The sequence below is a fragment of the Rhineura floridana genome, chromosome 7, assembly GCF_030035675.1.
Source record: "Rhineura floridana isolate rRhiFlo1 chromosome 7, rRhiFlo1.hap2, whole genome shotgun sequence".
In the NCBI taxonomy this organism is placed as follows: domain Eukaryota; kingdom Metazoa; phylum Chordata; class Lepidosauria; order Squamata; family Rhineuridae; genus Rhineura; species Rhineura floridana.
Window position 1 is genome coordinate 118,341,602 of NC_084486.1, and position 25,656 is coordinate 118,367,257.

Genomic DNA, 25,656 nt, shown 5'->3' on the forward strand with positions numbered 1-25,656 from the left:
AGTCTGGTTTGTGGGCTCTCTTCCAATCCAAAATGAGGGGTAATGGTAAAAATGTTCTGTCCTTGTGTTGAAGATCTGGTGTGGAGTCCACAGGTTTAATCTTGCATGGAGGTCAACAAATAACTAAGTGAAGTTGGGGACATGTTCCAGCAGCTTGTAGGGCTGAGCACATATTTCCACGCATCATACCTCAGATCCAGACAACTTCAGGATATTGCAGAAGCCAATAACTCCCAAACTTTCTGAGGTCAGGTGGACAGTTTTTTCCTTCTCACTAGTGAATTCAGTATTAGTGTCCTGGCATTTTCCGGTACTCTTCTTAAAGTCTGAGAAGGCAGCATGTGGGTTTCTTGCATTCCTCCTCGAGGAGGAAAAGCTCTTACTTATGTCTTTTCTGGCTGATGTACTTATGATCTTTAATAGGTACCAGAAGCAGCTACAAGGAGATGGGATCACCATCCCTGACTTAGAGAAGCTGACACCATCAGTAAAATCAAGGCTCTCAGCACTGAAAGAATAGCATTTGATTGGTGGGTGGGTCAGTGCTTTCAAGGATGAACCCATTGCACAGCCAAATGGAATCATGATGCTGAAAGGAATTCAGCTGATGAGAAAGCACATTAACCAACCCAAGGAACACCGCCAGTATATTTCTGACAGGAGAGATGTTGGTGCTGTCTGTCATGAAGTGGTTGACTCTCTTGTTGAGTTCTTGAATAAATGTTTTGAAGTTGATGCTGATCTGTTCCTCAATATGAAGTCTTTTGCCACTTTGAAACTTTCAATAAACCTGGAAGAACTTAACGAAGTGCTAGAGTATGGAGAGATACTTCAACTTGACTACATCAGTGATGTTCATAAGATGATATTGTCCCATTTGGTTCACTGTCTTGCATTATGTGATGCATACAGAAATGTCATAATGCTCATGGCATGTCTTCTGCAGCTAAGCCTCCTGATGCTGATGTAGAACATCTCACCAGCATAAACATCACCTTGAAGTCCATCAGCAGAAACAGACTCTCAGTTGAGTCAGAAAATGAATACCTCTATACCTATCACAATATGCCACCATTCATCGAATGGGATCCTAGGGCATCAGTGCTCCTGTGGATTAAAAAACAAGCTCGGAACCAAAGACACACGGCTAAAGCAAGAGAGCGGATATGATGTAAAGGTTATTTTTCAGAGGCTTCAAAGCAAAACTGTTCACAACACCCAACCCCAGATGGTGACACTCTGACCATCTCAAAACAAAAGACATTTTAACATGCTCAGCATAATGTCAGAGGAGGCACCGTGGCACAACTGTGTGATCTTCTGTTCTGTGTTTGTTTTGTATTGGTATGAAACAATTGTATACCTACATACTGTTTAAGTAGAATTCAATATTAATCAATACATACTTTTGATAATATACTATTACTATAAGGTTATGAAGATTGAAAGGAACTAATATTCATCTGTTTCTTTTTATCTTTTCTCATCTTTCTTTTTTTAGAAATTACCTAGCTCCTTATTCAAGTCCATATGCCCAACTGCACAAAAACTTATTTCACAATGCACAAAATGTATGTAAACCTTGATTTAACATCTATATGAAACCGTTGCGAGTGGTCATTAGGAGTTGTAGAGTATAGTGCCATTAGTACTCTGATGACACGCACCTATGTTTCTCCGTAACATCTGAATTAGGAGAAGATGTGCAAGCTCTGGACCAGTGTCTTAATGCAGTAGTGGACTAGATGAGGGGCAGTAAACTGAGTTTGAATCCTGGGAAGTCTGAGGCTCTGTAGGTAGGTAGTTTCCTTGTTTTGAAGATAGGCCAGTTGCCTGTTCTAGATAGGGTTGCACTCCCTCTAAAGGAGCAGGTATGTTGCTTGGGAGCACTTCTGGATACATCTTTGTCATTAGAGGCTCAAGTGACCTCAGTAGTTAGGAGTGCCTTTTACCATCTTTGTCTGGTACTCCAGCTGTGGTTTATCTGGATTGGGATAATTTGGAACTGTAGTCCATGCATTAGTAACCTTGACATTGGATTACTACAATGTGCCCTATGTGGGGCTACCCTTGGACCTGCTTTGGAATAATAATAATAATAATAATAAACTTTAATTTATAGGCCGCCTATCTGGCCAATGGCCACTCTAGGCGGTGTACAATAAAGCACGATAAAATACATGGTAAAATATGATACAATAAAAACAATATAACCAGTACAGTACAATGTAAAATTACAATATTTAGTAGAGTTGTCAGTAATACAATTCTGAAGCTAGTTCACCTTAGAAGTCTCAAGTTCATAAAGGCCTGATAGAAAAGCCAAGTCTTCAGGCCTCGGCGAAATATATATAAGGAAGGGGCATGTCGAAGATCTATTGGGAGGGAGTTCCAAATCGTGGGGGCCGCCACAGAGAAGGCCCTCTCCCGAGTCCTCACCAACCCAATCACTTTAGTTGACGGGACTGAGAGGAGGCCCTGAGTGGCAGATCTTGTAGGGCGGCACAATTTATGACGTTGGAGGCGCTCCATCAGGTATACTGGGCCGAAACCGTACAGGGATTTATAGGTTAATACCAACACCTTGAATTGAACCCGGAAAATAACTGGAAGCCAGTGTAGATTGTACAGCACTGGGGTAATATGATCATAACGGCGGGTGTTCGTAAGTAGACGAGCCGCCGTATTTTGTACCAACTGTAATTTCCGGACTGTTTACAAGGGCAACCCCACGTAGAGCGCATTGCAGTAGTCTAAACGAGAGGTGACCAGAGCGTGTACTACGAGTGGGAGCTGGTGGACAGGAAGGTAGGGTTGCAGTCTTCGTATGAGACGCAATTGACCCCAAGTTGCCTGGCACACCAATGAAACCTGAGCCTCCATGGACAGCTTGGAATCAAGGATCACCCCGAGGCTGCAGACCTGGTCCTTCAGGGGCAATTTTACCCCATTAAATAGCTGGTGCTGAAAGCAGATTGCTGATGGCCAAAAGCATGTGACACATCTGGTAAAACACATGCACTGGCTGCCCAGATCTTACCAGGCCTGGTTCAAGGCTCTTATGTTAATATACAAAGCATTGAACAACTTGGGTCTAGGATACCTTAAGTACTTCCTGAGCAGTGGCGTACCTAGGGTATTTGACACCCGGAGCGGATCATTTTTAACACCCCCCTCTTCTATACAACCTTGCATGGGGCCCTAGTGAGGTGGGACCAACTGCTTCCAATAGACATCTTTTGCCTCCATGTCTTCTCGTGTGGTAGTTGCTGTGTCAATGGGGGGAAATGGGGACTTGTCTCTGTCTCTCTGGCAGGTGGGCAGGGGACGCTAAAAAAGCAAAAACAACCCTGTGTGTTGTATAATCCCCTCACAGTCACAACAGTCTGACGGCGGAGAGAAAGAGCCTCTGTGGATGAGTAGGATCCGCTGCTTGACCATCTTTCTTGGCGTAAGTGAGGGAAGCAGCGAGGGGAAGGAGGGGAAAAGGGGCTGCTAAGGGAGCTTGGCCACTCCCCCCACGGGCTCTGCACTGCACACTCTCAGGCTGAGAGGGTCAGTGGGCTTGAGTGTTTTTTTTAATTAAGGTGGGGGAGGGGACATAGAGGTAAAATGGAATTGGGCAAATAGGTGTGGAGAGAAAAGAGGCTGAGGGAGAAAAGTTAGGGGACACGCAAAATGGGGGTAGATGAGGACAGGCTGAGATAAAAAGTGGAGGAGAGAGTGGCTTAATGGGGGTAGAGGCTGAACCAATACAAATAATAAGTATCCTGTTAAGACTCCAGGCACTACTGACAGAACTTACCTTTTGAGTAAGCCTCCTTGGGATTGGATTGCTAGGATGTAATCCTAAACATGTCGACTTGGAAGTAAGTAGGATTCACTTCCACTGGCCTTGGTTGGGATCCGGCTGTAGAAGATTTTTTGCTTTTGCAAGGGAGTTGCAGTTCTAAAACAGCCATTTCGGGAACATTCAGAAACACACTCCCTGTTCTGCTGGTTCCAGTGTGTCTCCACCTCTCTTTTCTGAAAATGGGGGCACACAATGCGAGTCAAATGCTGCCCCTTTTTACTGTTAAACCTCCTGGGAGCAGCTTGAGTGCGTTTTTTTAAAATTAGCTTCAAAGAGGTTTTGCAGCTGATTGGCAGATCAATCCGTTCCCCCTTCAGGTGTGGTGAATTGAAACGTTTTGATCTGGTGACTAGTGTGTTTACAGCAGTCAGTTGTAAATCTGGCTGAGTGGCCTTGGGCCTCGCTATCTCTCAACTTAATTTACCTCCGCCGGTAGGCTAAAATGCTACTTTGAATTCCATAGAAAAAGGATGGCATTAAAAGGTGATGAATAAATTTAAAACTCTGTGGTTAGCAGTTTACACTTAGCAGATTGCCAGGAGAGGGGTAAATCACTCTGCCAGAGGTCTGAACCGATCACTTGCATAGAGCTTTTTTCCTCCCTTCTCCCTCCATCGGACTCAGCAGTACCCCCTACAGCCCTTACTCTCTCTCCCTCTCCAAGCTTTCCCCACCTGCAATAAATAACAAGTCCCACAGGCTGCCCAATCCTGCTCTAACAGCTATATGGCAGGCAAGAATGAAGCTCTTTTTCCAACATCAGTGATGGGGAAAGCATCGCCTGTGTTTAAAAAGAAGGGAGCAGCACTATAAAGCAGGAATGGCTAACCTGTGGCCCTCCAGGTGCTGCTGGACTACAGCTCCCATCATTCCTGACCATTGGCTATGTTGACTGAGAATAATGGGAGTTGGCATCCAACAGTGTCTAGAGGATGACGTGGCCCCTATCCCTGCTATAGCGAATTCTTGTTGCAGAGTCCACTGCTGGAGGTTCTCTTCCCTTCCTCAAAGGCGGGGTGGGGAATCTTTTTCAGCCCAAGGGACTCATTCTGCCTGGGGACCACTTTATTTATTTATTATATTCTACCTCACCTTTTCTCCAACGAGCTCAAGGAGACATACAAACATAGTTCTCCCCCCTAATTTTATCCTTGCAACACCCCTGTGAGGTAGGTTAGGATGAAAAACAGCAGATGGCCCACGATCAAGTGAGCTTTATGTCCAAGTGGAGATTCAACCCTGGTCTCCTAGGTCCAAGTCCAACACTCTAATCACTACATTACTATTACTATTATTAATTTCAAACAGTAGTGTAGTGGCAAATTTAGAAGTGCAGGATCCCTTCATGAGTCATGCCATGCCCCTTTACAGCCCCTCTCTCTCTCTTTCTCTCTCTCTCTCTCTCTCTCTCTCTCTCTCTCTCTCTCTCTCTCTCTCTCTCTCTCACTCACACACACACACACACACACACACACACACACACACACACACACATTCTGGCGGCTACCACAGGCAGGGGGCAGCAACATGGCGGAATGAGCAGCGGCTGTAGCAGCACCCCTTTATTGCCTGCACCTGGAGCGCCCCCGCCCTGCCCTTGGTATGCCACTGTTCCTGCGCCCTTATTTCCCAGCCTGATCGCTGAGATCACCTGGAGGAGTGCTGTTAGCTGTCCCCCATATTATAGAGTCTAGCTGGCCTGAACCAGAAGTCAGGCATGGAGTGTTGCTGATCCCATGCTGTGGAACACTCTTCCAGCAGAGATTTGGCAGACATGCTTGGTTTTGACTTTCAGATGTCTCTTGAAAACTTTTTTGTGTGGACAGGCATATGCAGCTGTTTAAACTGTTTTTGGAGTAGCAGTCATTTTGTTCTGTATTACTTTTAAATGCTTTTATATTGCTATATGCTACCCTGATGTTTTGCGAGAAGGTGGTATATGAATATCTTATATAACTAAATAAACACCATATCTCCAGTTAAGAGAATTCTGTGAGTGCAGATGCTCACGTTTATATGTAGCACGTGCACGGTTTCTTGTTTATTTCAATGAAAAAAAATCTGTGTATACAAAGGAATGCACTGCAAATCTTCTTCATTCAGGATAATTGTCGTGGGGGTGTCTTTTGGCTGACTGTGACTTGTACAATGTCACAGTTACTATTTCTTCAGATTTCTTTCATTCATAGAAGAGAAATAAACAGGTAGTTCTAAAAAGTAAAATGCAATCCTCAGTGTTGTGAGGATTTATTGAACCTGTGTTAGCCATCTGAAGTTGAACGGGCAAAGATGTTTTTTCCTGAGAAATACACTTTGTTTCATTTCTTCTTTAATATATAAAAAACCCAGAAGCTATGTTGACTACAACAGGTAAAGCTACAGGACAGTAGCTGCTAAGAGACAAGTGGTCAAATACAATGGAATTTAAACTCCCTTTAGGAGAAGCATCACATGTTATTTAAAAACACATATCCCTGGGGATGCTTCTTTGATAAGCTTACTGTATGTGCAATTAAAGAAAAACACTGAATTGCACACCTCTGGAGAATTTTTCCGTGGAATACACAGCTATGTACTTTGCCTACTCTCTCTAGAGTGCTTATCAATCTGTAACATAGAAAAGAGGCAGAGCAAGGTGATACCGTCTCAGGATTTAACTTTCAGGATTTAACTTTTTAGGTTGCATCTCAGAACTTTTTTCCATGGCCACAGCTGAGCCCAGAACATGTGATGAGTAGAGAAGAGCAATTTCCCTGCCTCCTTTTTAGCATCTTTCTTGAAAGGATGGATGCACATTATCATTTGCAGCATAAGTAGCGACTTAAAAACTCAATGCATAGCAACTCTCAAAACAGGAGAGACAGAATCATTTTTACTATCTGGCCAAAGTGCAATGGCTCTATTTTCCCACAACCATAGCTGAAGGCTATGAAGCAGATGGGGAGATGGCTTGAACACAAACTTTCAGTGAGTTTGACGGAGCGCAGATGAGAGTCCTTTATTGAGCCTACTCCACAGCTTTCAGATTAGATTGATTACCTAGATCTATTTCAGTCAGGTTTCAGGCCTGGTTTTGGAGCAGAAATGGCTTTGGTTGCATGATGCTAGGAGGGAGACTGAGGAGTGTGACCCTGTTGGCTCTCTTGGATCTCTCAGCAACTATTGACCATGGTACCCTTCTGGATACATTATCTGGATTGGGGGCACTGCATTGTAATTCTACTCCAATCTGAATGGCCGGTGGATAGCTAATTCCAATGTGAAAGTCTTGGTATTTAACAGGCTAAACAAAACTTTCATTTCAAACTTTCTCTGGAGTGGTGCATTCTATGATTTTTTGGTGTGGGGTGATTTCAGAGAGATATGTCCCCATTATAAAATTCAGATTATATAAATCGGGCTGCCAACGTGGTGCCCCCGCAGTGGGTTTGGACTCCAACTCCCATCAGCCCCAGCCAGCTCGTCAATGGCCAGGGATGATGGGAGTTGCAGTCCAGTGTCTGGAGGGCACCACAGTGGCTACCATTGATAAAGATCCAACATTCATTTAGGACTCGACCTTTAATCAGGAGAAGTGTTACACAAAGCTGAATGTGTTTCCTTTTTTCCATTGGTAACAACTACTTGCATCTTTAACCAATAAAAACCACTTTTGGCTGTTGTATGACCCTGCAAAAAGTCATGATTACAGTAGAGAATATTTTATGCTTAGAAAATCCTGATTCCATATTGAGAAAACTTACAATTCTGTGCTCCAAAGTTAATTGTAGAAAGCAGTCTAACTGTATATTCTGCATGAATTTTTCAGTTTATTTGGTTTACTCTGAGCTTGAATTAATTTTGGAGGAAAACAATTCTTAAGGAGTCATAACAGGAGGTGTAAGCAAAATGGTAGGCAGTAGAGATGTACAATTTGCTAAAGGCCATGGGAAGAGACAAATACTCATGCAAAGCACTAAACAGCCTGCTCTCCCCAACACCCCAACTTTTCACGTATGCTGACTACATGTTTTCAGACATGTCACTGGTGAAACCCAAGATTGTAAGGAATCTGAACCAGCTGCTGGTTTCTGCACCATATATAAAATTCCTTGGGCAGAAGATACCAATACTGGCAATAGTTTTGCTGAATAACATGAACAAATTTCAAAGCTTTGAAAACCTTTGTAAACAATGCAGCGTTTACTAGAAACTAACATGGATTTATCAAGAACAAATCCTGTCAAACCAATCTTATCTCATTTTTTTGAGCAGGGAACCTCCCTGATAGACTATGGAACTATTCCCTGTGGGAATGCTATGGATATAATATAGTGTTATGAGCATGGGGGTTGGGATGGATGATTCCTGTGGGTCACCTTTCCAGCCTCTGATTTGGAATCCTGTGCCTTGGAATGAGGAACTCTCTGCTGGTCAAATGAGTCTTTTGTTAACCAAATAGATTGGCCAGGTAAGATAATGGGCCGATTAGTTGCCTAGCAACGGTGAATGGGCCAGGAAGACCCCTTTTGTCATTTAAATTCTGCAGGAGAGCCTCCCCCCCCAATCCTGGCAGCTAGCAGAAGTTGTGCTTATAGTTTTAGTGTATCTAGAGAATTGCTGGGAACTGGAAGGCAGAGAGAGACTGGCTCTCTGCACCATGGCCTTTGGGGTACCTCCTGCAATCCAGATGGAAAAGCTGCGTATTGGATTGCTGATGCATTGAACCCCCTCCATCCTTGAGCTCAGGTTGGAATGTGTGTAAATGAATAAACCATATTTCATAAAGACACTGCAGTCTCCGCTGACCTTCTTCCCAAAGGAAACCAAACTCTGGAGGAGCCTAGACCCCCGAAATCTCACCGCTCGGAGATTGGGGGAGGCGCGCAACAATATCTTAACTTGAACAAAACTTTTGACAAAGTGCCCCATGGTATTCTGATTAGCAAGCTAGATAAATGTGGGCTGGATGGAGCAACTATCAGGCTGATCCACAGTTGGCTATAGAATCATACTCAAACAGTGCTTATCAATATTTCCTTCTCAAACTGGGGGGAGTTAACGGGTGGGGTACTGCAGTGCTTGGTCCTGGGCCCAATGTTCTTCAACATTTTTATTAATGACTTGGATGAGGAGATGCAGGGAATGCTTATCAGATTTGCAGATGATATAAAATTGGGTGGGATAGGTAATACCCTGGAAGATAGACCCAAATTCAAAGGGATCTTGATAGGCTGGAGCATTGGGCTGAAAACAACGGAATGAAATTTAATAGGGATAAATGCAAAGTTATATACCTAGGAAGAAGAAACCAAAAGCACCATTATAAAATGGGGGATACTTAGCTCAGGAATACTACATGTAAGAAGGCTCTTGGAATTGTTATTTGATCACAAACTGAATATGAGCCAACAGTGATATAGCTGCAAAAAAAGGCAAATGCTATTTTAGGCTGCATTAACAGAAGTATAGTTTTCAAATCACATGAAGTATTAGTTCCCCTCTATTCGGCACTTGTTAGGCCTCATCTTGAGTACTGCGTCTAGTTCTGGACCCCACACTTTATGACAAACTGGAACAGGTTCAGAGGAGGGCGACAAGGATGATCAGGGGGCTGGAAACCAAGCCCTATAAGCAGAGATTGAAATAACTGGGTATGCTTAGCCTTGAGAAGACCGAGGGGGAGATATGATAGCACTCTTCAAGTACTTGCAAGGTTGCCACACAGAGGAGGGCCAGGATCTCTTCTTGATCATCCCAGAGTGCAGGACACAGAATAATGGGCTCAAGTTACAGAAAGCCAGATTTCGACTGAACATTAGGAAAAACTTTCTAATTGTTAAGAGTGGTACAAGAATGGAACCAATTACCTAGAGAGATGGTGGGCTCTCCAACATCGGAGGCATTCAAGAGGCAGCTGAACGGCCACCTGTTGGGTATGCTTTAATTTGGATTCCTGCATTGAGCAGGAGGTTGGACTCAATGACCTCAAAGCCCAACTCTACTATTCTATGATCATATTGGAAATATTTTATATTCTAACTCCACAGCCAGGAATTTTGAATAGTGTGAAATTAGCTTGCTTTGTCCACATCCTTCTAAACATACTAGGCAGACTTTTTTAGAATGCCTGGCTTGTCCATTAATTAGGTATGGAGCAAAAGTGGTTGACATCCAAAATAACAGGAAAGGGGGGGGGGGGCGAAAAATACTTTTTTTAGTCTTAAGCTTCCACATTCTATTTCTGTCTCTTATCTTTCAAGATCACAAAATTTGTCCAGGACAGACACAGAGCAAGAAGGAATCGGCTTCAAAAAGATCAGCTTAAGAAGCTTCCAGTACATAAGTTCAAGAAAGGTAAGTGTGGCTTTTTAGAATTGATTAAACAGTCTATGCTATCTTAGAGTTACAGATGACATAGGGTGGTAATTTTGCCACAGCTGCAGTTCTGTGCATACATACATTGGAGTAAGTCTCATTGAACTCAGTCAGACTTACTTCTGAGTAGACATGTATAGGATTGCACTGAAAAATTTGACAGTTTTCAGATCTGAGCAGCTTTGATGCAGATTGCATGGTATTACATGGTTGGTATTACAAAGATAGTGGGTTCCATCCTGAGTTCTTCCAGTTAAGACACCCAGATAACAGCACTGAAAAAGATCTCTGTGTAGCTGAGTTGGCAGAGTAGTTGTTAATACTAAGCTAAACTAAACGCTTCTGGACTATTAACCAAGAGCCAGTTCATATGTTGCTGAAGTTGGCTCAGTCTTTCAGTAGTTACTCATACTGGAGTTCTTCGATGGAAGAAAAGCAGGATATAAATGTACTAAAAATAAAAATAAAAACTTGTGTAAGTAGCTTATTCACATGAACCGTGTAGTGTTAGAAAAGGAAATTTCTGTGAGATTATGGATCCTCTTCCATGACTCAAATGACAGCATAGCCATGAACACCTGTGAGTACTACACTCCCACATTACATTGTTTGCATGAGTAGCTTACATAAGCAGCTATTGGTAAGCGAGCAGGTTTCAGTAAGGTAGACCTGTCTATTAATGTAGCCTAATAAAGTGGCCCACTGAAGACACTGGAGTCTTGGTTTTTGCTTTTTAAAAGGGGAAATATTTTTGCTTGCTGAGTGTATGCACACTATTAGAAACCAGTTAAGGCAAGAACTGAGTAGGGCCTGCAGTGTGGCCTGTGCTTGAACTGACTCAGGTTTTCCCATCAGTCTCTCCTTTCTATTACAGTGTGGTGACTGCATTAGTCAGGCATAATCTGCAACTGTTTCCCCAGCTCCAGTATTCTTTGAACCAATTTGAAACACTTCCATTCCTGTAAGGGAGAGTATGCTTCTTTTTGCCAGTGTTTTTGCTCTACAACTTCTGCATAATTCAGGGGATGCTTTCAGCTTAACCTATGGTGTACAAACAACTGAGGGGGAGAATTTCATCGACATTAATATTACTGCAACAGCGTCATAGGCAACATGAAGAATAAATTAGGTTTACAGATAGGCTTAGATTTGGGGGCAGAGCTGTACCCTACATGTCATTTGTCCTTGATAACGGTCTTCCATTATTGATGATATTGCCAGCAGAACTACCTGCAAAGCAGATGTTCAGCTGAAAAGTGCAGACAGTGTCATATGCAAAATCAGTTACTTGTAAAAAAAATTAATGAGGCTTTACCTCTGCAAGGCTGAGTGATCATCGCTGAATATTTGTGTTTCTTTGGGGCTTAGAATTGACTATAAAGGAGTGATCCTGCATCAAGATGTCCAAAGTTAATTTCTCTCTCTGTTAAGGATTTCTGATGGAAACTAATTAAAGAGAAGAAGTATGTGAGGAGTGTGATTTTGTTCTTGTTATGTTGCATGTTGTTTCACCGGGTTTGCAAGTATTCCTTGCTTATTGAGTATGGGTGAGGTGTGGTACAAATAACTATGGCATCCATATATCTATTTAGAGTAATCATGTTGTTGTTGTTGTTTGCTGTGCTTCATAGAATCAGAAGCGACCCAGTAGGCCATGTTACCAAACCTAAGCCCGGCATCAGCAGGCAGCATCCTTGGACAGCTGCTGAGAGCTGACCGCTGCTGACACCATTGTCCCAGGCCCTCTTTTCTTGGGCACCAGTGAACGCCAGGCAGACACCACTGTAATTGAAGGGCCATAGCTCAGCAGTAGAGCATCTGTCACGCAAGCAGAAGGTCCCAGGTTCAACCCCTGATGCGTCCAGGTAGGGCTGGGGGAGATCCCCATCTGAAACCCTAGAGAGCCACTGCCAGTCAGTGTAGACAGTACTGAGCTAGATGGACCAGTTATCTGACTCAGTATAAGGCAGTTTCCTATATTCCTGTAATTGCTCACAATGGCCCACAGTATTGCTGTTACTGCAGGGAATCATGGGTAATTATAATGGCAGCTGCCTAGCACTTATCAGAGGAGTGCTTCTGTTACCCTCTTACGATAAGCCTGCTCACCTCCCCCTGCATCATGGTGGAAATAAAATAGGAGTGGGACCACCCACTGACATTCTGGGGTCCACGTTGGAATAGGTAGCCACTAGATAGAGAGATCTATGCTGAGACTACCCTGCAAAATTAAGGACACTTCAAAGAACTTTTAGTTTGAAACAGACAAAATCATGAAAGAGCAGTATTTTGGTCCATCATTTCAACATCAACAATTTTATTTGCTGTGTATTGGTGCTTTCAAATCAGCCGTCATTTTCCTTCATGCTTCCATTTATCTCCAAAAGATTTGGGGCATTTGGCTTTTGTAGTCTGTCTCCATTATTTATGAAGATAACTGTGCTTGCTTATTGACTTACACATCAGCTGGAAAGCTTCCAATCAATCCTGTTCTGTGTTACATGACATGGTGCAAAATACCAAACCACATCCAATGTGAAGTGTTTGTGCTTTGATTCATATACAACGTTTTTGAACTGGTCCATGCATGTACTGGGTCAGGTGCTCATCCATTGAAAGAAGTAGGGAAAGGAGTGATAGCATATAGAGGATTGTATGCATGTGTCTGAGCTTGCGTGTCTCTAACAAACATAGCTTTAGAATAAAAGCCTTTTCATGTTCAAGGATGGACAATTCCTGGTCTCCATATGTTAAAGTAATCAATAGTATCCCCATTAACAATTAGTAAATTTTAAAAAGTAATGTAAAATGTAATTTTTCATGAAAATTTAATATATAAGCTCATACAGATTCATTATATGTGTCTTCCCTTTTCAAATTCTGTATTTTTATGGTCTTATTTTTAATTTTTTTATACTGACATGGTCACGTTGCTGTTATTTTATTAATATTTTTACAACCCATGGAAAATTATGCCTAGGTATTTAAAGGAGTGGCATTGCTCGATTCGTTGGCCATCCATAGACCAAGGAAAATTTCTGTGCCTTTTACTGAAAACCATGACTTTAGTTTTGGCATGGTTTATCTGTAATTTTTCCTTTAAGCAAAAGGCACTGCATTTCAAAAGTAGTCTCTTTAACCCCATGCGTGTAATAGAAAGCAGGATCATGTCATCTGCGTACAGGAGGACCGAAACTTTCCTGTTCCCAACTGCTGGGAGGAGAAATTCTGGACCTGTCAGCTCAGTGACTATATCATTAAGATAAACATTAAAAAGTAAAGGGGCTAACAAGCATCCCTGTTTTACTCCCCTATTTGAGGCGATGAGATCTGAAAGCGAACCCGAGTAACCCACCCTCACTCTTGCTTTGTTATCTGTGTACAATTCCCTAATAAGGAATAGAAGTCATTTGTCAATGGTTGTGCTAGCTAACTTAGACCAGAGCATTGATCTATAGGCATAATTTTCCAGGATAATCTTGCATGGAAAAAACATATTGACTACACCAAAGTTACTGCTCTTAAAACATGCAGTGCCATCCTGAGCTTTTACAGGTCCACAGGTGGTAATCTCATCCCCCGAGCACTGAAAATTTATAACAGCAAAGTTTTACCGCAGATCTTGTACGGCGCCCCGGTTTGAGGCCTGGAGGGTCCCCTTCTACGCAATCTTGAGGTGGTCCAGAACAGCTTTTTAAAAAAACTTTTGCGTTTGCCCATAGGCACGCCGGCGGCATTGTTGCGAGCTGAGATGGGAACTTCTCCTGTCAGTGCTCATATCCATTGTGCATTGCTCAGTTTTTGGGAGTCAATCCAAAACTCAGTCTAAGCTCATTTTGAAATTATGCGTCAAGTGGGCCTCCAGAGACAAATTCTGGGGTGGAAAAATCCTTGGTATATACCATTTGTACCACATTTCACCTCCGGCCTCTGGTATTCATGATAGAACAAGGCTGAAAGAGGCAATTTTTTCCCACCTGCCACTGGTTAGATAGGCTAGCAATCAATAACTCCAAACCTTTTAGATGGTTTGGGGCTATAAAAAAGGACCACTGAAGGGCAAACTATCTGGCCCATTCCATGACACCAACGCTTAGACAAGCTTTCACTGCACTCCAGTTCCAGTCAATGCCGAACGCTGTACTGGTGGGCCGTTATAACCAGACCCCATGGACCCAGCAATTTTGCATTTGTGGGACCAAGGCAGTTGAGGATCTCCCGCATTACTTACTGGAATGTCCCCTTTATGCACATCCGAGGTCCAGAATTCTGGGTGAATTTCTAATACGGGGGAGGTCTGTGCAGGATATCATCATCTTCCTTTTAGCCGACAAAGATTCTGCGGTTACACACAGGGGCGCTCTCTTTGCCTGTGCTGCACATAAGATCCGTGCGGCACAGCTGGCTCAATTGTCGAGTAATTCATAGGGGATAAGTTTTGCCCTGTACACCTCTTGAAATTTACCAAAGAATGTTTTAACTGTAGTTTTATATAATGATCAGCGATTCTGTATGTTGCAATGGCCTACGGCTAGGCAATAAAACTGACTACAACCCATGGTTTCAACAGTTAACAAATTAATTGTATTGTGTTGTAAAAATAGTAAGATGTATTAGATTGCTTTGTAAGATTCATAACTTCTTTATGCCTATAGCTGCCCTTTAGAACTGCACATGATACTCATTCTTTTCTGACAGAAGATAGAAATAATTGTGGTGCTGCAGGTAGCTCTCAGGAAGCTTCTAACGCAGAGATTCCCAAACTGTGGCCACAAACTTCCTTTAGGTGATCAGCAGCATGTCTGCATTAAATATTGATTTTTAATTGTATCTTTATGGCTTCTTTTATTCCTTATATTGTATTTTGTTGTAATTTGAATTATATGGAATGCAGGTTGTAATATAGTTACAAGCAATATATTAGAAATAAAAGAAACTATAAAAATAAATCATACAGTATCTAGCACAGTGCATTACCATTGCTACAAGAGGAAGACAAATCAGTAAGCGGTCTGCTACGACCATCAGCAATTTTCAAGGGGTCCATAGTGAAAGATGTTTGGGAACCACTGTTCTAATGAATCAAGATCTCTAGTTTTCTTGCTGCCTATTGTTATAACTGGATAAATTTTATGCATGGCACAATACTATTATTTATTATCAGTGTTTTGGGTTCATAGTCTCCCATTTTTCTTGCCATAATTGGGACAGGAGCAGCGGAACCTGTTTTATACCAGCTCAGAATTGTTTAGTGACTAGCAGTGGTTGTCCAGGGTTTCAGACAGGGGTTTCTCTCAGCAGTACCTGGAGAGTCCAAGGACTGGATCTGGGACCATTTGCCTGCAAGGTTCAGCATTCTCAATATTACTATAAAAAAGGAGCCTGCATTTAGCAGTATTTTAAAGGTTTTAAAAATATTATGGAAAGTGCCCCTACAATAATGATTGAGGAAATAGCAGTAAACAGCTTTAATATGAAGAACAGATGAGACAAAGTACAAGGAAAAGAAAGAGACAGCATTTTTGTCAAATTAATTAACTTGTATTCCAATACAGTAGCAGTGGAGCATTCAGGAGGAAATCCCTTTAGAGCTGCTGTTACATTTTGCAAAAATTGAAATCAAGTTTTAATCAACATTTTCTGTTGTAGGAGATGAGTATGATGTTTGTGCTATTTGTCTGGATGAATATGAGGATGGAGACAAACTCAGAATTCTTCCTTGTTCTCATGGTAAGTAGATTTGGGCTTGGTGTTAAAATGTAACTAAGGATTCAAAACCTGCATTTTTTATGCTAAATGCGGCCTTTTTTGTCTCCATCATTGGAAATTGTCACATAATGTAATGAAACTAAAAACAAACTATCCCTATTTTCACACGTGTCAGATAAACATCATCTACCTGCTGGATTGTTTAGTATCTCAATGTAAATAGGTGGCTGCTTTTAAGTGTTAAAGTGCTCAATTAACTGTCATAGAAGCACAAGTGGAATGACACCTTTTTCAGGCAGCCTAATGCACTTTCACAGAAGCAGGAGGTTCCCCTCCCCTGGAGTATGTACCACTGCCAAATGCAGCAGGGTCATGCCTCTGCTGTTTGACTGCTCTTCCACGTCAAAACCCCTTTCTTGTGAAAAACCTGGCATGTCAGGGAGGGGATATAGCAAATTCAAGGAGTATATATACCACTGTCTAATAGTCAATTAGAACTCCCATCTACCAAAGCAGTATGCATCTATATATTAGGTGTCAGTTTACAAAGCTATGATCTTCCTGCACTTGCTGAACCTTCCCAGCAACTGACTGGCTGCTACTGGAAACAGAATGGCTGGACTCAATCAACTCTAGTCTGATGCAGCAAGGCAAATGTTATATTCTGCCACCAGCAAGCTAGGTTACTCTGTGGTGAAGTTTGTTTTTCACAGGAGAGCAGGACCCCATTCAGTTGTGCCATTTCCTACCTGCATCTGGAAATGGTCATCTGTGCCTAGACTGGTTTGAATGTGTAGATCAGCTCGTAAGTTATGACGTGTTGCATATCAGTGCCTTGATTGTAACTAGAAACTGGTGTTACATGTAACAAAATAATTTGCTCCCTCTGATTCATTGTGCTGAGATATACACAATGTCATATTTACCATCTGTAAATCTAGAGTAGCTTTTCTCAAATGAAGGCCTTCGCTTTTATTTGGTTCTGTTTTGTCACCATAATAGGTTGATGTGCACATCTGAATGAGTGCATGCATTTGATCATTGTAAACTGCAGATAGGGCCACTTACTTTTTTTATGCAGCAGCTTGCTCTTAAGTACTCAAAAGCTATTCCTAATATTCAGTATCATGAAGGCTTCTGCATGTGATGTTTTAGGAGCAATAGTGAGCTATGTGGACCAATGATCTGATTTGGTATAAGCAAGGATGTAGTCGTCAGGGTTCTTAGATCCCTTGCTTTTTTGGAAGCAGGGTCCCTATGTCTCCAGCATCCTACAAGCCAATCAGCATGAAATGCGAGACTGTTTGCCACTGAGAAGAGTCTTCTAACATGCTTGTCCTTTCCTGCTTACTGGAGCCAATCAGAGTGAAAGGAGGTGAGTCAGCCACTGAAAAGACTCTTTTCAGTAGCTAACACTCTCCCCTTTCATGCTGATTGGCTCCTAGGGACGTCTGTTGTTGTGGGAGAAGGCATTAACAAGGCTCTCATTCTCAACCCAGCAACAAAAGAAAAAAGGGGAGGATCACGAAGGGAACCCGTACTTCTGAATTTGATACATTACTGGGTATGAGGCTGCTTGTACCAAATCAGACCGTTGGTCCATCCAGCTCAGTATTGTCTACACTGACTGGTAGCAACTCTCCAGGGTTTCAGAAATGGGATATTCCCGATCTTATTTGACAATGCCAGAGATTTAACCTGGGACCTTCTGCATGCAAAGCAGATATTCTACTACAGCTCTACAGACCTTCTCCTTATTCTTAAAATAAATGAAGCATGGCAAATGTTCTATTGCTATTTTGCTATTGAGGATAATACCTAAGCAGCACACTGTTGATACAAAAATCTTAAATGCTGTAAATACAAATTTTAATCAAAAGTGGCCCCGGCTACATGAGCTGCTATAGAAAAATTGGTCTCTCTGGGCAGAGTGGTGCCTGTGTTTTACTATTAAAAACCTAAAAATCTATAAAAAATAATTCCCTTCTCAAAACTACTTACGAAGTTAAGTGCTTCTTTCCTTTTTTCTAACAGCATACCACTGCAAGTGTGTGGATCCCTGGTTGACTAAAACCAAAAAAACATGCCCTGTCTGTAAACAGAAAGTTGTCCCTTCCCAGGGAGACTCAGACTCTGAAACAGACAGTAGTCAGGAAGAAAATGAAGTCTCCGAGAACACTCCTTTGCTTCGGCCACTTGCATCCATCAGCACTCAGTCCTTTGGGGCACTGTCAGAGTCTTATTCTCATCCAAACCTGACAGAGTCTTCCGACTATGAGGACGACGATGACTATAACGATGATGTCGACAGCAGTGATGTAGAAAATGGAGTAACTGAAGAGAATGTGGTAGTCCAACTACAGCCCAGTGATGAACAGGATTACCGAGTGGCAAATACCGTTTGAACTTCACAACAAATGGTGTTAAATGAACTCTTCTGGCCAGAGAGCTCTACTTTATGTACACATACATAGGGGAAACACATTGTGACCCTGCTTGTTGCTTCAAGTAGAAGCAACTGTTCATATAGTGTTCTGTATAGTTTAATCTCATTACAGGTTTCTTTTGTTGTTGTTTGTTCCTATTTGTCTTTTGAAGACAAGCATTTTAACTGGACCTCACATTGGTAATGAGTAACAAGGGGCACTACCATCACTGGAGAAAATGCACAAAGAAGGAGATGCTACTTCAGTGTCTTCTTAAAATGGAGTTTAGTCAAGACCGTAAATATGTTTCCTGCTTACAGTGTGTAGGTAATATTGACAAAATTATTTATGATATGTATGGTACGTTCTGCCCTACAAATCCAACCAAAAAAGTTGGGTATGTGTCTGTGTGGGCTTTTCCTAAGACAGCCAGCTCCCACTGAAAGAACAAGGTCAGCCTATTTATTCAGCTACCAAGAGCATCTTCAACAGATGAGGAACACTGGCTTTGATCTCTATAGAGAAGCAATTTGGCTGCCTTTCCCATTATCCTATTGTGCTTGCAAGAACTGTTGAAGTGATGAAGGAAGTTTCAGCATCACTTAAGCTTATCTCCTGAGGAAAATAATCAGGATAAAAATGTATTCATTTGTAGTTCACTAATAGCAGCTCAGCTAATAATTCTTAAGACAGGGATGGGACCAATGCAGAAAGGCAACATCAAGCCACACTACATGCAGAAATACTGGATTTTTTGTGTGTGCTATCAATCCACAACAGATATATACCTCTTTACAGAGCATCTGAAGATAAATTAGTCTGGTACAACTATGCACATAGAGAAATTAAGTATTGGATTTGAAAAATGAGTGGTCATAAAGATCTAACAGGATTCTACTTACAGTGTATCATGAAAAAACTAAATTATATACAATTGTAACTATGTAGAAAGTAGCCACACTTCTGTATAATTAAACTGCAGAGATTTTTTTATATGGCATTGTATAGGAAAGTTTGAAAGGATATTAATAAACATGTTTTCCACTTTAATAGCCATTAGTGTGTGTAAAAGATCTACATAATCAAAGATGTAAAAGACTAAAGCTGAACCAAAATGTAGTAGAACATTTTGTGAACACACAACCACCGCAAAATGCATCCTGACTGTCAGCAATCTTTTCAGAGTATATAAAAAGATTCATGCAGCAGCATTCCAGAGAGTGAACTCTGCAGTCCCCATTGGCTGCTGCTTTGATGCCTTTTTATTTGAAAATGAGGAACAAATACTAAGTGTCATTATCACTTAGCCAGCCCTGTTTAGTTACAGCAGAGATGGGGAACTTGTGGCTCTCCAGATGTTGTTGGAGTACAACTCCAATCAGCTTTAGCCAGCAGGGCCAGTGCTGATGGGAGTAGTCTAGCCACTTCTGGAGTTCCCTTTGTCCATTCATAGTGACGGTGTCACATTGCCCTTCCTGGTTATTTTCAAACAGGAAATGGTGCAGAAGCTAGTCAATGGGGGCTTTGAGCAAGCATGAGAGAAGGCTTTTGGGAAAGCCATGTGTGTCAGACATGATAGCTGCTGAAGGTTTAGCCCAACCAGAAGGTTGAACACATGTAAGCATTCATCCACACTGCAGCAATAGATTTTAGAGCACAATCCATCAAGTTTTTCTTGTACAAGCCCCACTTAAATAAGTATCTGCATTCTCTTGCATGTACCAGCAAAGCCTTGTGCATTTGCTTTTCATGTCAATAACCAATACTGGACCAAGAAAATGGAGAATGTAAGTATTTGATACTAGGAACCTGCCCAGTTCTAAGTTACTTGCTACAATTTCAGTGTTAAGTTTTGTACAATTTTTTTAAAAGCTGTCAACATAATGTCTTTATTCAGTAAGAGTGCATTGCATTATGTCCTCATCATGTTCAAATACCCTGTTGCTCAGAAGGCTGTCCACTTGAGAATGTTTCAGAAATGGAAATGCTTTCTTCTACTAGTAGTTAGCACAAGAAATTTCAGGGACAAAAGTTCACTCCATGTGATTGGAGGGAGAATTAGACAGAGGTGGGAAACATGATTAAATCATCAGATGAAGGACCCTGCACATGCATACATATATAATATTCTGCTTACAAAATACATGTTATCACTAATCAAGTCATAAAATACCTTTAATAGGGATACTGTGCAGTGAAAGTAAAATAACATTACTTTCTTGGTCAGCGGAGGAGTGGAGCAGGCGCGAATGGGTTAACTCTCCTGGAGGCAGGGTCAGCACTATAACACAAACGTTTAACCCGTTCTCCAGTTTTTTGACTCTGCCTTCAGCGAGCAACAGCCTATTCCTCCTGGGTCCCCTTAAGGGATTCAGGAAAAGTTTAGCTATTTTCTCTGCTCTTCTCAGAGAGTTTATCATCAACTGCAGTCGAAGTGCACAGACTTCTCTTCTTTCACTTCCCGCCCTCACCAAATAGCCAGATTGGAGGGGGAAGAGAGGGTTTGTTCTTTCTGAAGAGGTGCTGGAAGCGGTGGAGGCCAGGCTCTGTCTCACGCCTCCCCCTGCTATCTCTTATCCAACGCTCTTTCACAATCCCATGAAGAGGGAAGCTTTCAGGAGAGTTAAGGTCTTAAGAGGAGCAGAGATTGGTCTTTCGCTATCCAAGGCGTTTTGTTGATTCAAAAAAACCTCTAGCGCAACAGGCCTCCACTAAGTGTGGTTGGCCTCCTTGCCGCATTGTTCTCAGGTAAAGCCACTAAGCTTTCTTTTTCTAATTGGGGGGGAGGAGGCTCCATCCCCAGCCTTTTTCTCTCTTCAGCTGGGATTTTTAACTATGCCTCGGGGAAGAGACAGTCCTTCTCGTGCCTCTGCAGAGGAAGATGAGTCCCTGAGTGGGGTGTAATCTACATCTCAATTAGGCAATCCATTATTCACTCTAGCCTCAGTGGCAGGAAGCATGCTAGACTCCCCGCCTGAAATAGTTTCGTTTCCTCAATTCCCTTCTACTGGGGGGGGCGGGGGGGGAGATGCATATGTGGCTCCCGCAGGGAAAAGAAGGTGCGCCAAATCTTACCATTTTCGCCCGTGTTGGCCTGGTTTAAGGCCATGATGGAGGCAGCGGCTTCCTTAGCCAAGCACATAGGGAAAAAAGGCTCCAAGCACTCTAGGGCACGCTGCCATGTTTTCTTCTCATTTTCCTCCTCTTCCTCCTGGGAGGCCAGCCCAGTTAGGGAAAGGGGGAAGAGTACAAGAAGGGGCTCCTTACAGAAGCCTAAACCACACAAAGATAAATGCAAAATATGCTCCAGCTCTGGGTTCCCACCTGACTGCTTTTCCCTTAGCCCAGGCTCCTAGGGGGAGGACGCTCCTGTTACCTGCTGCATCAGACTTAGGAAAGGAAGGGGAACTCTCAGGGGAGAATTCCCCTATGCCAGCCTTTCCCAACTAGTGGGCCACCAGATGTTGTTGGACCACAACTCCCATCTTTCCTGACCATTGGTAATGCTGGCTGAAGCTGATGGGAGTTGTGGTCCAACATCATCTGGTGGCCCACTAGTTGGGAAAGGCTGCCCTATGCCATCCCCAGTGCATAAGAGGCTGTATTCTCCTGATTCCTATTTTGATTTCTAAGGCTATGACCTGCCTTCAATTAGAACCCCCTAAGGAAACTGCTGCTCAGGAGGGGGAACTAGAGAAAACGGAACAGGGATCTTCAGACGTCTTCCCCAGGTCAGGGGATCAAAAGGTGGTCATTCCCTTTCTGAAGTTCTTCAAGGACATTGTTAAGGAAGAATTGGATTATCCAGCCAAATCCAAAACTCCACATGCTCTGTCCAAGAAGCTGTATGCTCTTCCTGCCATGACCATGGCAACCCTTCAGGTCACGGCCATTGAAGAGCCTGTGTCTGCCCTCAGGGCCAAGACAGCTATTCCCAAAGAAGGAGCGGATACTCTTTCAAACCAAAGTGACAGGCGCAGTGAGGCTATCTTAAAATGCACTCACGAAGCATCTGCATTGGCCATGAGAGCTTTGGCAGCCAACTCCTTCCTGGCACGGGCTGCAGTAAAGTGGGCTAAAGCGCTAAAGTGGGCTAAAGTGCCTCCTGATGCCAGACACGTCAGGGAGGGGCTGCACAAATTGGCTAAAACAGCTGAATTCCTAGCAGATTCTTCCTTAGATAGCCTACAGTACTCAGCAAGAGCTCTTGGATATGGAGTGGTAGTAAGACGCAATATATGGCTGAAACAGTGGGAGTGGACCATCACTCCAAAGCCAGTCTTGCAGCTCTGCCCTACTCAGGTGGGCAGCTTTTTGGCAAGTCTCTAGAGCGCCACCTGGTGGAGACCAAGAATAAAAAGAAGGCTCATCCTTCTGCTCCCAGGAAGGATGACAAACCCCTTAAGACTTCACATTCCTTTTGTCCCAAGGGCTATCCAACTACCTACAGGACTACACATCAGTTCCGGGGGTCCTGGAACTCCTCCCACCAGCGCACCCATTCCACACCCTCCAGTGGCGGGGGAGGCAACAAACATCATCAACACCCCAAACTCAGTGTCAAGCAGCACCTACCCTGTGGAATTCCCTCCCTTTGAATATTAGGCAGGTGCCATCTCTGCTATCTTTTCAGCACCTTTTGAAGACTTTCATCTTTCAACAAGGCTTTTAAGTTGAGACCTATCCCAGTCTGCATCTGTGTCAGAATTGTTTAACACATTTTTAATAATGTTTTTAACCCTTTTTAAAGTTTTTTAAAAATGTTTTTAATGCTGTCTTGTTTTAATGTACTTTAAGATTTGTTTTTATGATGTTTTAAAGTGTTTTAGTGCTTTGTTTGCCGCCCTGGGCTCCTGCTGGGAGGAAGGGTGGGATACAAATAAAATAAATAAGTAAATAAATAAAGTGAAGCCATGCATGACACCAGGACGGCCCAAGTGGGGGGCAGACTTCAAGTTTTTGCACATGCCTGGGCAGCCTCCACCTCAGACAAATGTATACTGAGCACCATCCAGTCTGGCTACTCCCTAGAGTTTGCCACCATTCCGCAGGACAGATGGAGAACAGCTCCTCCATCTCGTCAGCCCGAGAAGCGGCAGAGAACCCTGGATGCCATTTCTCACCTCCTCAAGATAAGCACCATAAAACTGTGCCAGCCAATTTAATACCGTCTTATAGAGGAGCTGCTCTTGGAGATATGGATATATTAAGCTCTAGTGACCTAGCGTTTATTTTCGAGTGTACATACAGCCCCGTTTCTCATGTGTTCTACATATTGTGCATTGCTTGCATTATTATGACCTGTTATTGAAACACCCAAAACTGTGACATAATTTTTTATAGATTTAGGTACCATAGTTCATGAGATACATGCTGCATGGCCGATGACATTTTAGAAAATGGATTCTGCAGACTTTTGCCAGCCTGCACAGGTGTCTTAAGTGGAAATGGAAATCAATAAGGTAGGAGTCAATCATAGGAACAGGATTAAAAGTGCATGGAGACCTAACCACCCCACAACATCGCTTCTTCCTCCTCTATGGCTGCTTAGCTATGACACTTGAAGACAGCATTTCACTCAGCCAACAGATATCCCTCCCTTAGGGATATGGGAGAATATCCAAGTCAATCAGTGCAAACCAGTCATACTCAGAAATCAACATATCTAACTAAAGTGTACATACTGGGGAGCATTTCAACCTGCTTTGACACTGAATATAAGTTCTTTGGAAGACACCCATCAAACTGCTTCAGTAACCATGTATCACGTACATTAATTGAGACAATATACCAATGGTTTTCCAGCAGCCAGTGCACCAAGAGAATTTGCAGATGATTCAACAGAACACACTAGCTAACAGATGAGAAGTAGCACATCATTTCAATAGCTCTCTTGTCTTTCATCAGTTGGTGAAATAAATGGATAAGTATAAATAGGAATTAACTTGGGGGGAAGTTATTTGTATGACTACTATTGCTCTTTGAGCAGCTCTGTGCAGTCCGAAGAGTATACACCATGATATAGAGAGAAGGCTGATACAGACAATAAAGGCAGGCATGGTAGATACAGACACCGTTCTTAGAGTACAAACAGCAAAGGAACTTGAATCACCTAGGCCACATTTTCTTTCCAACAGCAGCCTGTAAGCTCATGGTGATCTGCTACTTGTTTCCAAGACCCTCTATTCAGAGTATAGCCTCAGTAAATGAAAGTTCCATTTAGGCATCATATATAGAAACTGGTCTATTTTCCAATGAATTTAAACTATCCAGGAAATAATTCCAGGATAAAGAAAAAGTGTTTGATTCCTACAGCACCATAAATATGAACAAATGTATTATGAAATGAGTTTTCCTGGAAACATCTACATCCACTACATAAAATGGATAGTGAAGATGCAGGTGCAACTACATGAAAGCAGGGAGACGGAGACAACTATGCAGCAAGATGGGTTGACGTACTAAAATCAGATGCTCCATGCATGAATCATTAATTTGAAATAAACATAAGGGGCCAAGAACAATCTAGGTGAAAGTTTATTACATCCACTTCAACCAAATGTTCTTACATTATTTTGGAGAAAAGCAGCAGTATAAATCCTTGCAAACAGACTCGCTAATTCCAAAACCAGCATGTTCTCTTCACTCATCTACACAGCCTATACCCAGAGTCATCATAGTAACAGGAGAGTTGGACCACTGGCCCATCTACTTCAGCACTGTCTACATACTGACTGGCAACAGGTCCGCAAGGTTTCAGAAAGGAGTCTTTCCTGGTCTCTCCTGGAGATAGCAGGGACTGAAACTGGGATCCTATCCATCAAAGCTTGTGTGCTACCACTAAGCTATTGCCCTTTCCTTGCTATTGACTTGCCATTTTCTTTTGTTTAGAATAAAAAGCAGCCCAAGCACTCTCCTGGGCCACCTCTCCCAGAATGCCTCACTCTGAGGAAGGACTCCAATCCTGAAGAGCAAGGGGTAGAGAGTGCCAGCGCTGCTGCCATAGTAGCAGCATCAAAATTTTAAAGTAATCAGCAGGGGGGAGAAGAAAACAAGGTGCCCATGTCAGACAGTGCAGTACCTTGCACCAATTCTGCTGGACACTTCAGAGTCCTCCCATCATCAGTGCAGAGCTAGTATAAACAAAAAAGAGGGGAGGGAAGGCTACTTAAAGAACAGCTGAAATGTAAAACAGTGAAACTTTCTTTCTTCCAAAACTGCCAGAAGGTATATGAGCCTATCTGGTTCATATATGCCTCAATGAAGGGCCTGAGAAGCACTTGTACAAAAGAAAACGCTTGAGAGCTACCA

The 25,656-nt window shown here is 42.6% G+C and overlaps 1 protein-coding gene across 4 annotated transcripts in view; it reads left to right on the forward strand.

The window, feature by feature from the left end:
* RNF13 (ring finger protein 13) overlaps window positions 1–18,474 on the forward strand; it is an 85,605-nt gene extending 67,131 nt beyond the window's left edge. For 2 of the 4 annotated variants that reach the window (XM_061637013.1, XM_061637014.1), the window contains exons 8-11: window positions 3,377–3,451; window positions 10,096–10,189; window positions 15,860–15,940; window positions 17,954–18,474. In XM_061637013.1, coding sequence (XP_061492997.1) covers window positions 3,377–3,451; window positions 10,096–10,189; window positions 15,860–15,940; window positions 17,954–18,324 — 621 coding nt within the window. In that variant the 3' untranslated portion in view covers window positions 18,325–18,474. The remainder of the gene's footprint in view (window positions 1–3,376; window positions 3,452–10,095; window positions 10,190–15,859; window positions 15,941–17,953) is intronic. The other 2 variants (XM_061637015.1, XM_061637016.1) reach the window with 1 other exon arrangement.
* The last annotated feature ends 7,182 nt before the right edge of the window (window positions 18,475–25,656 follow it).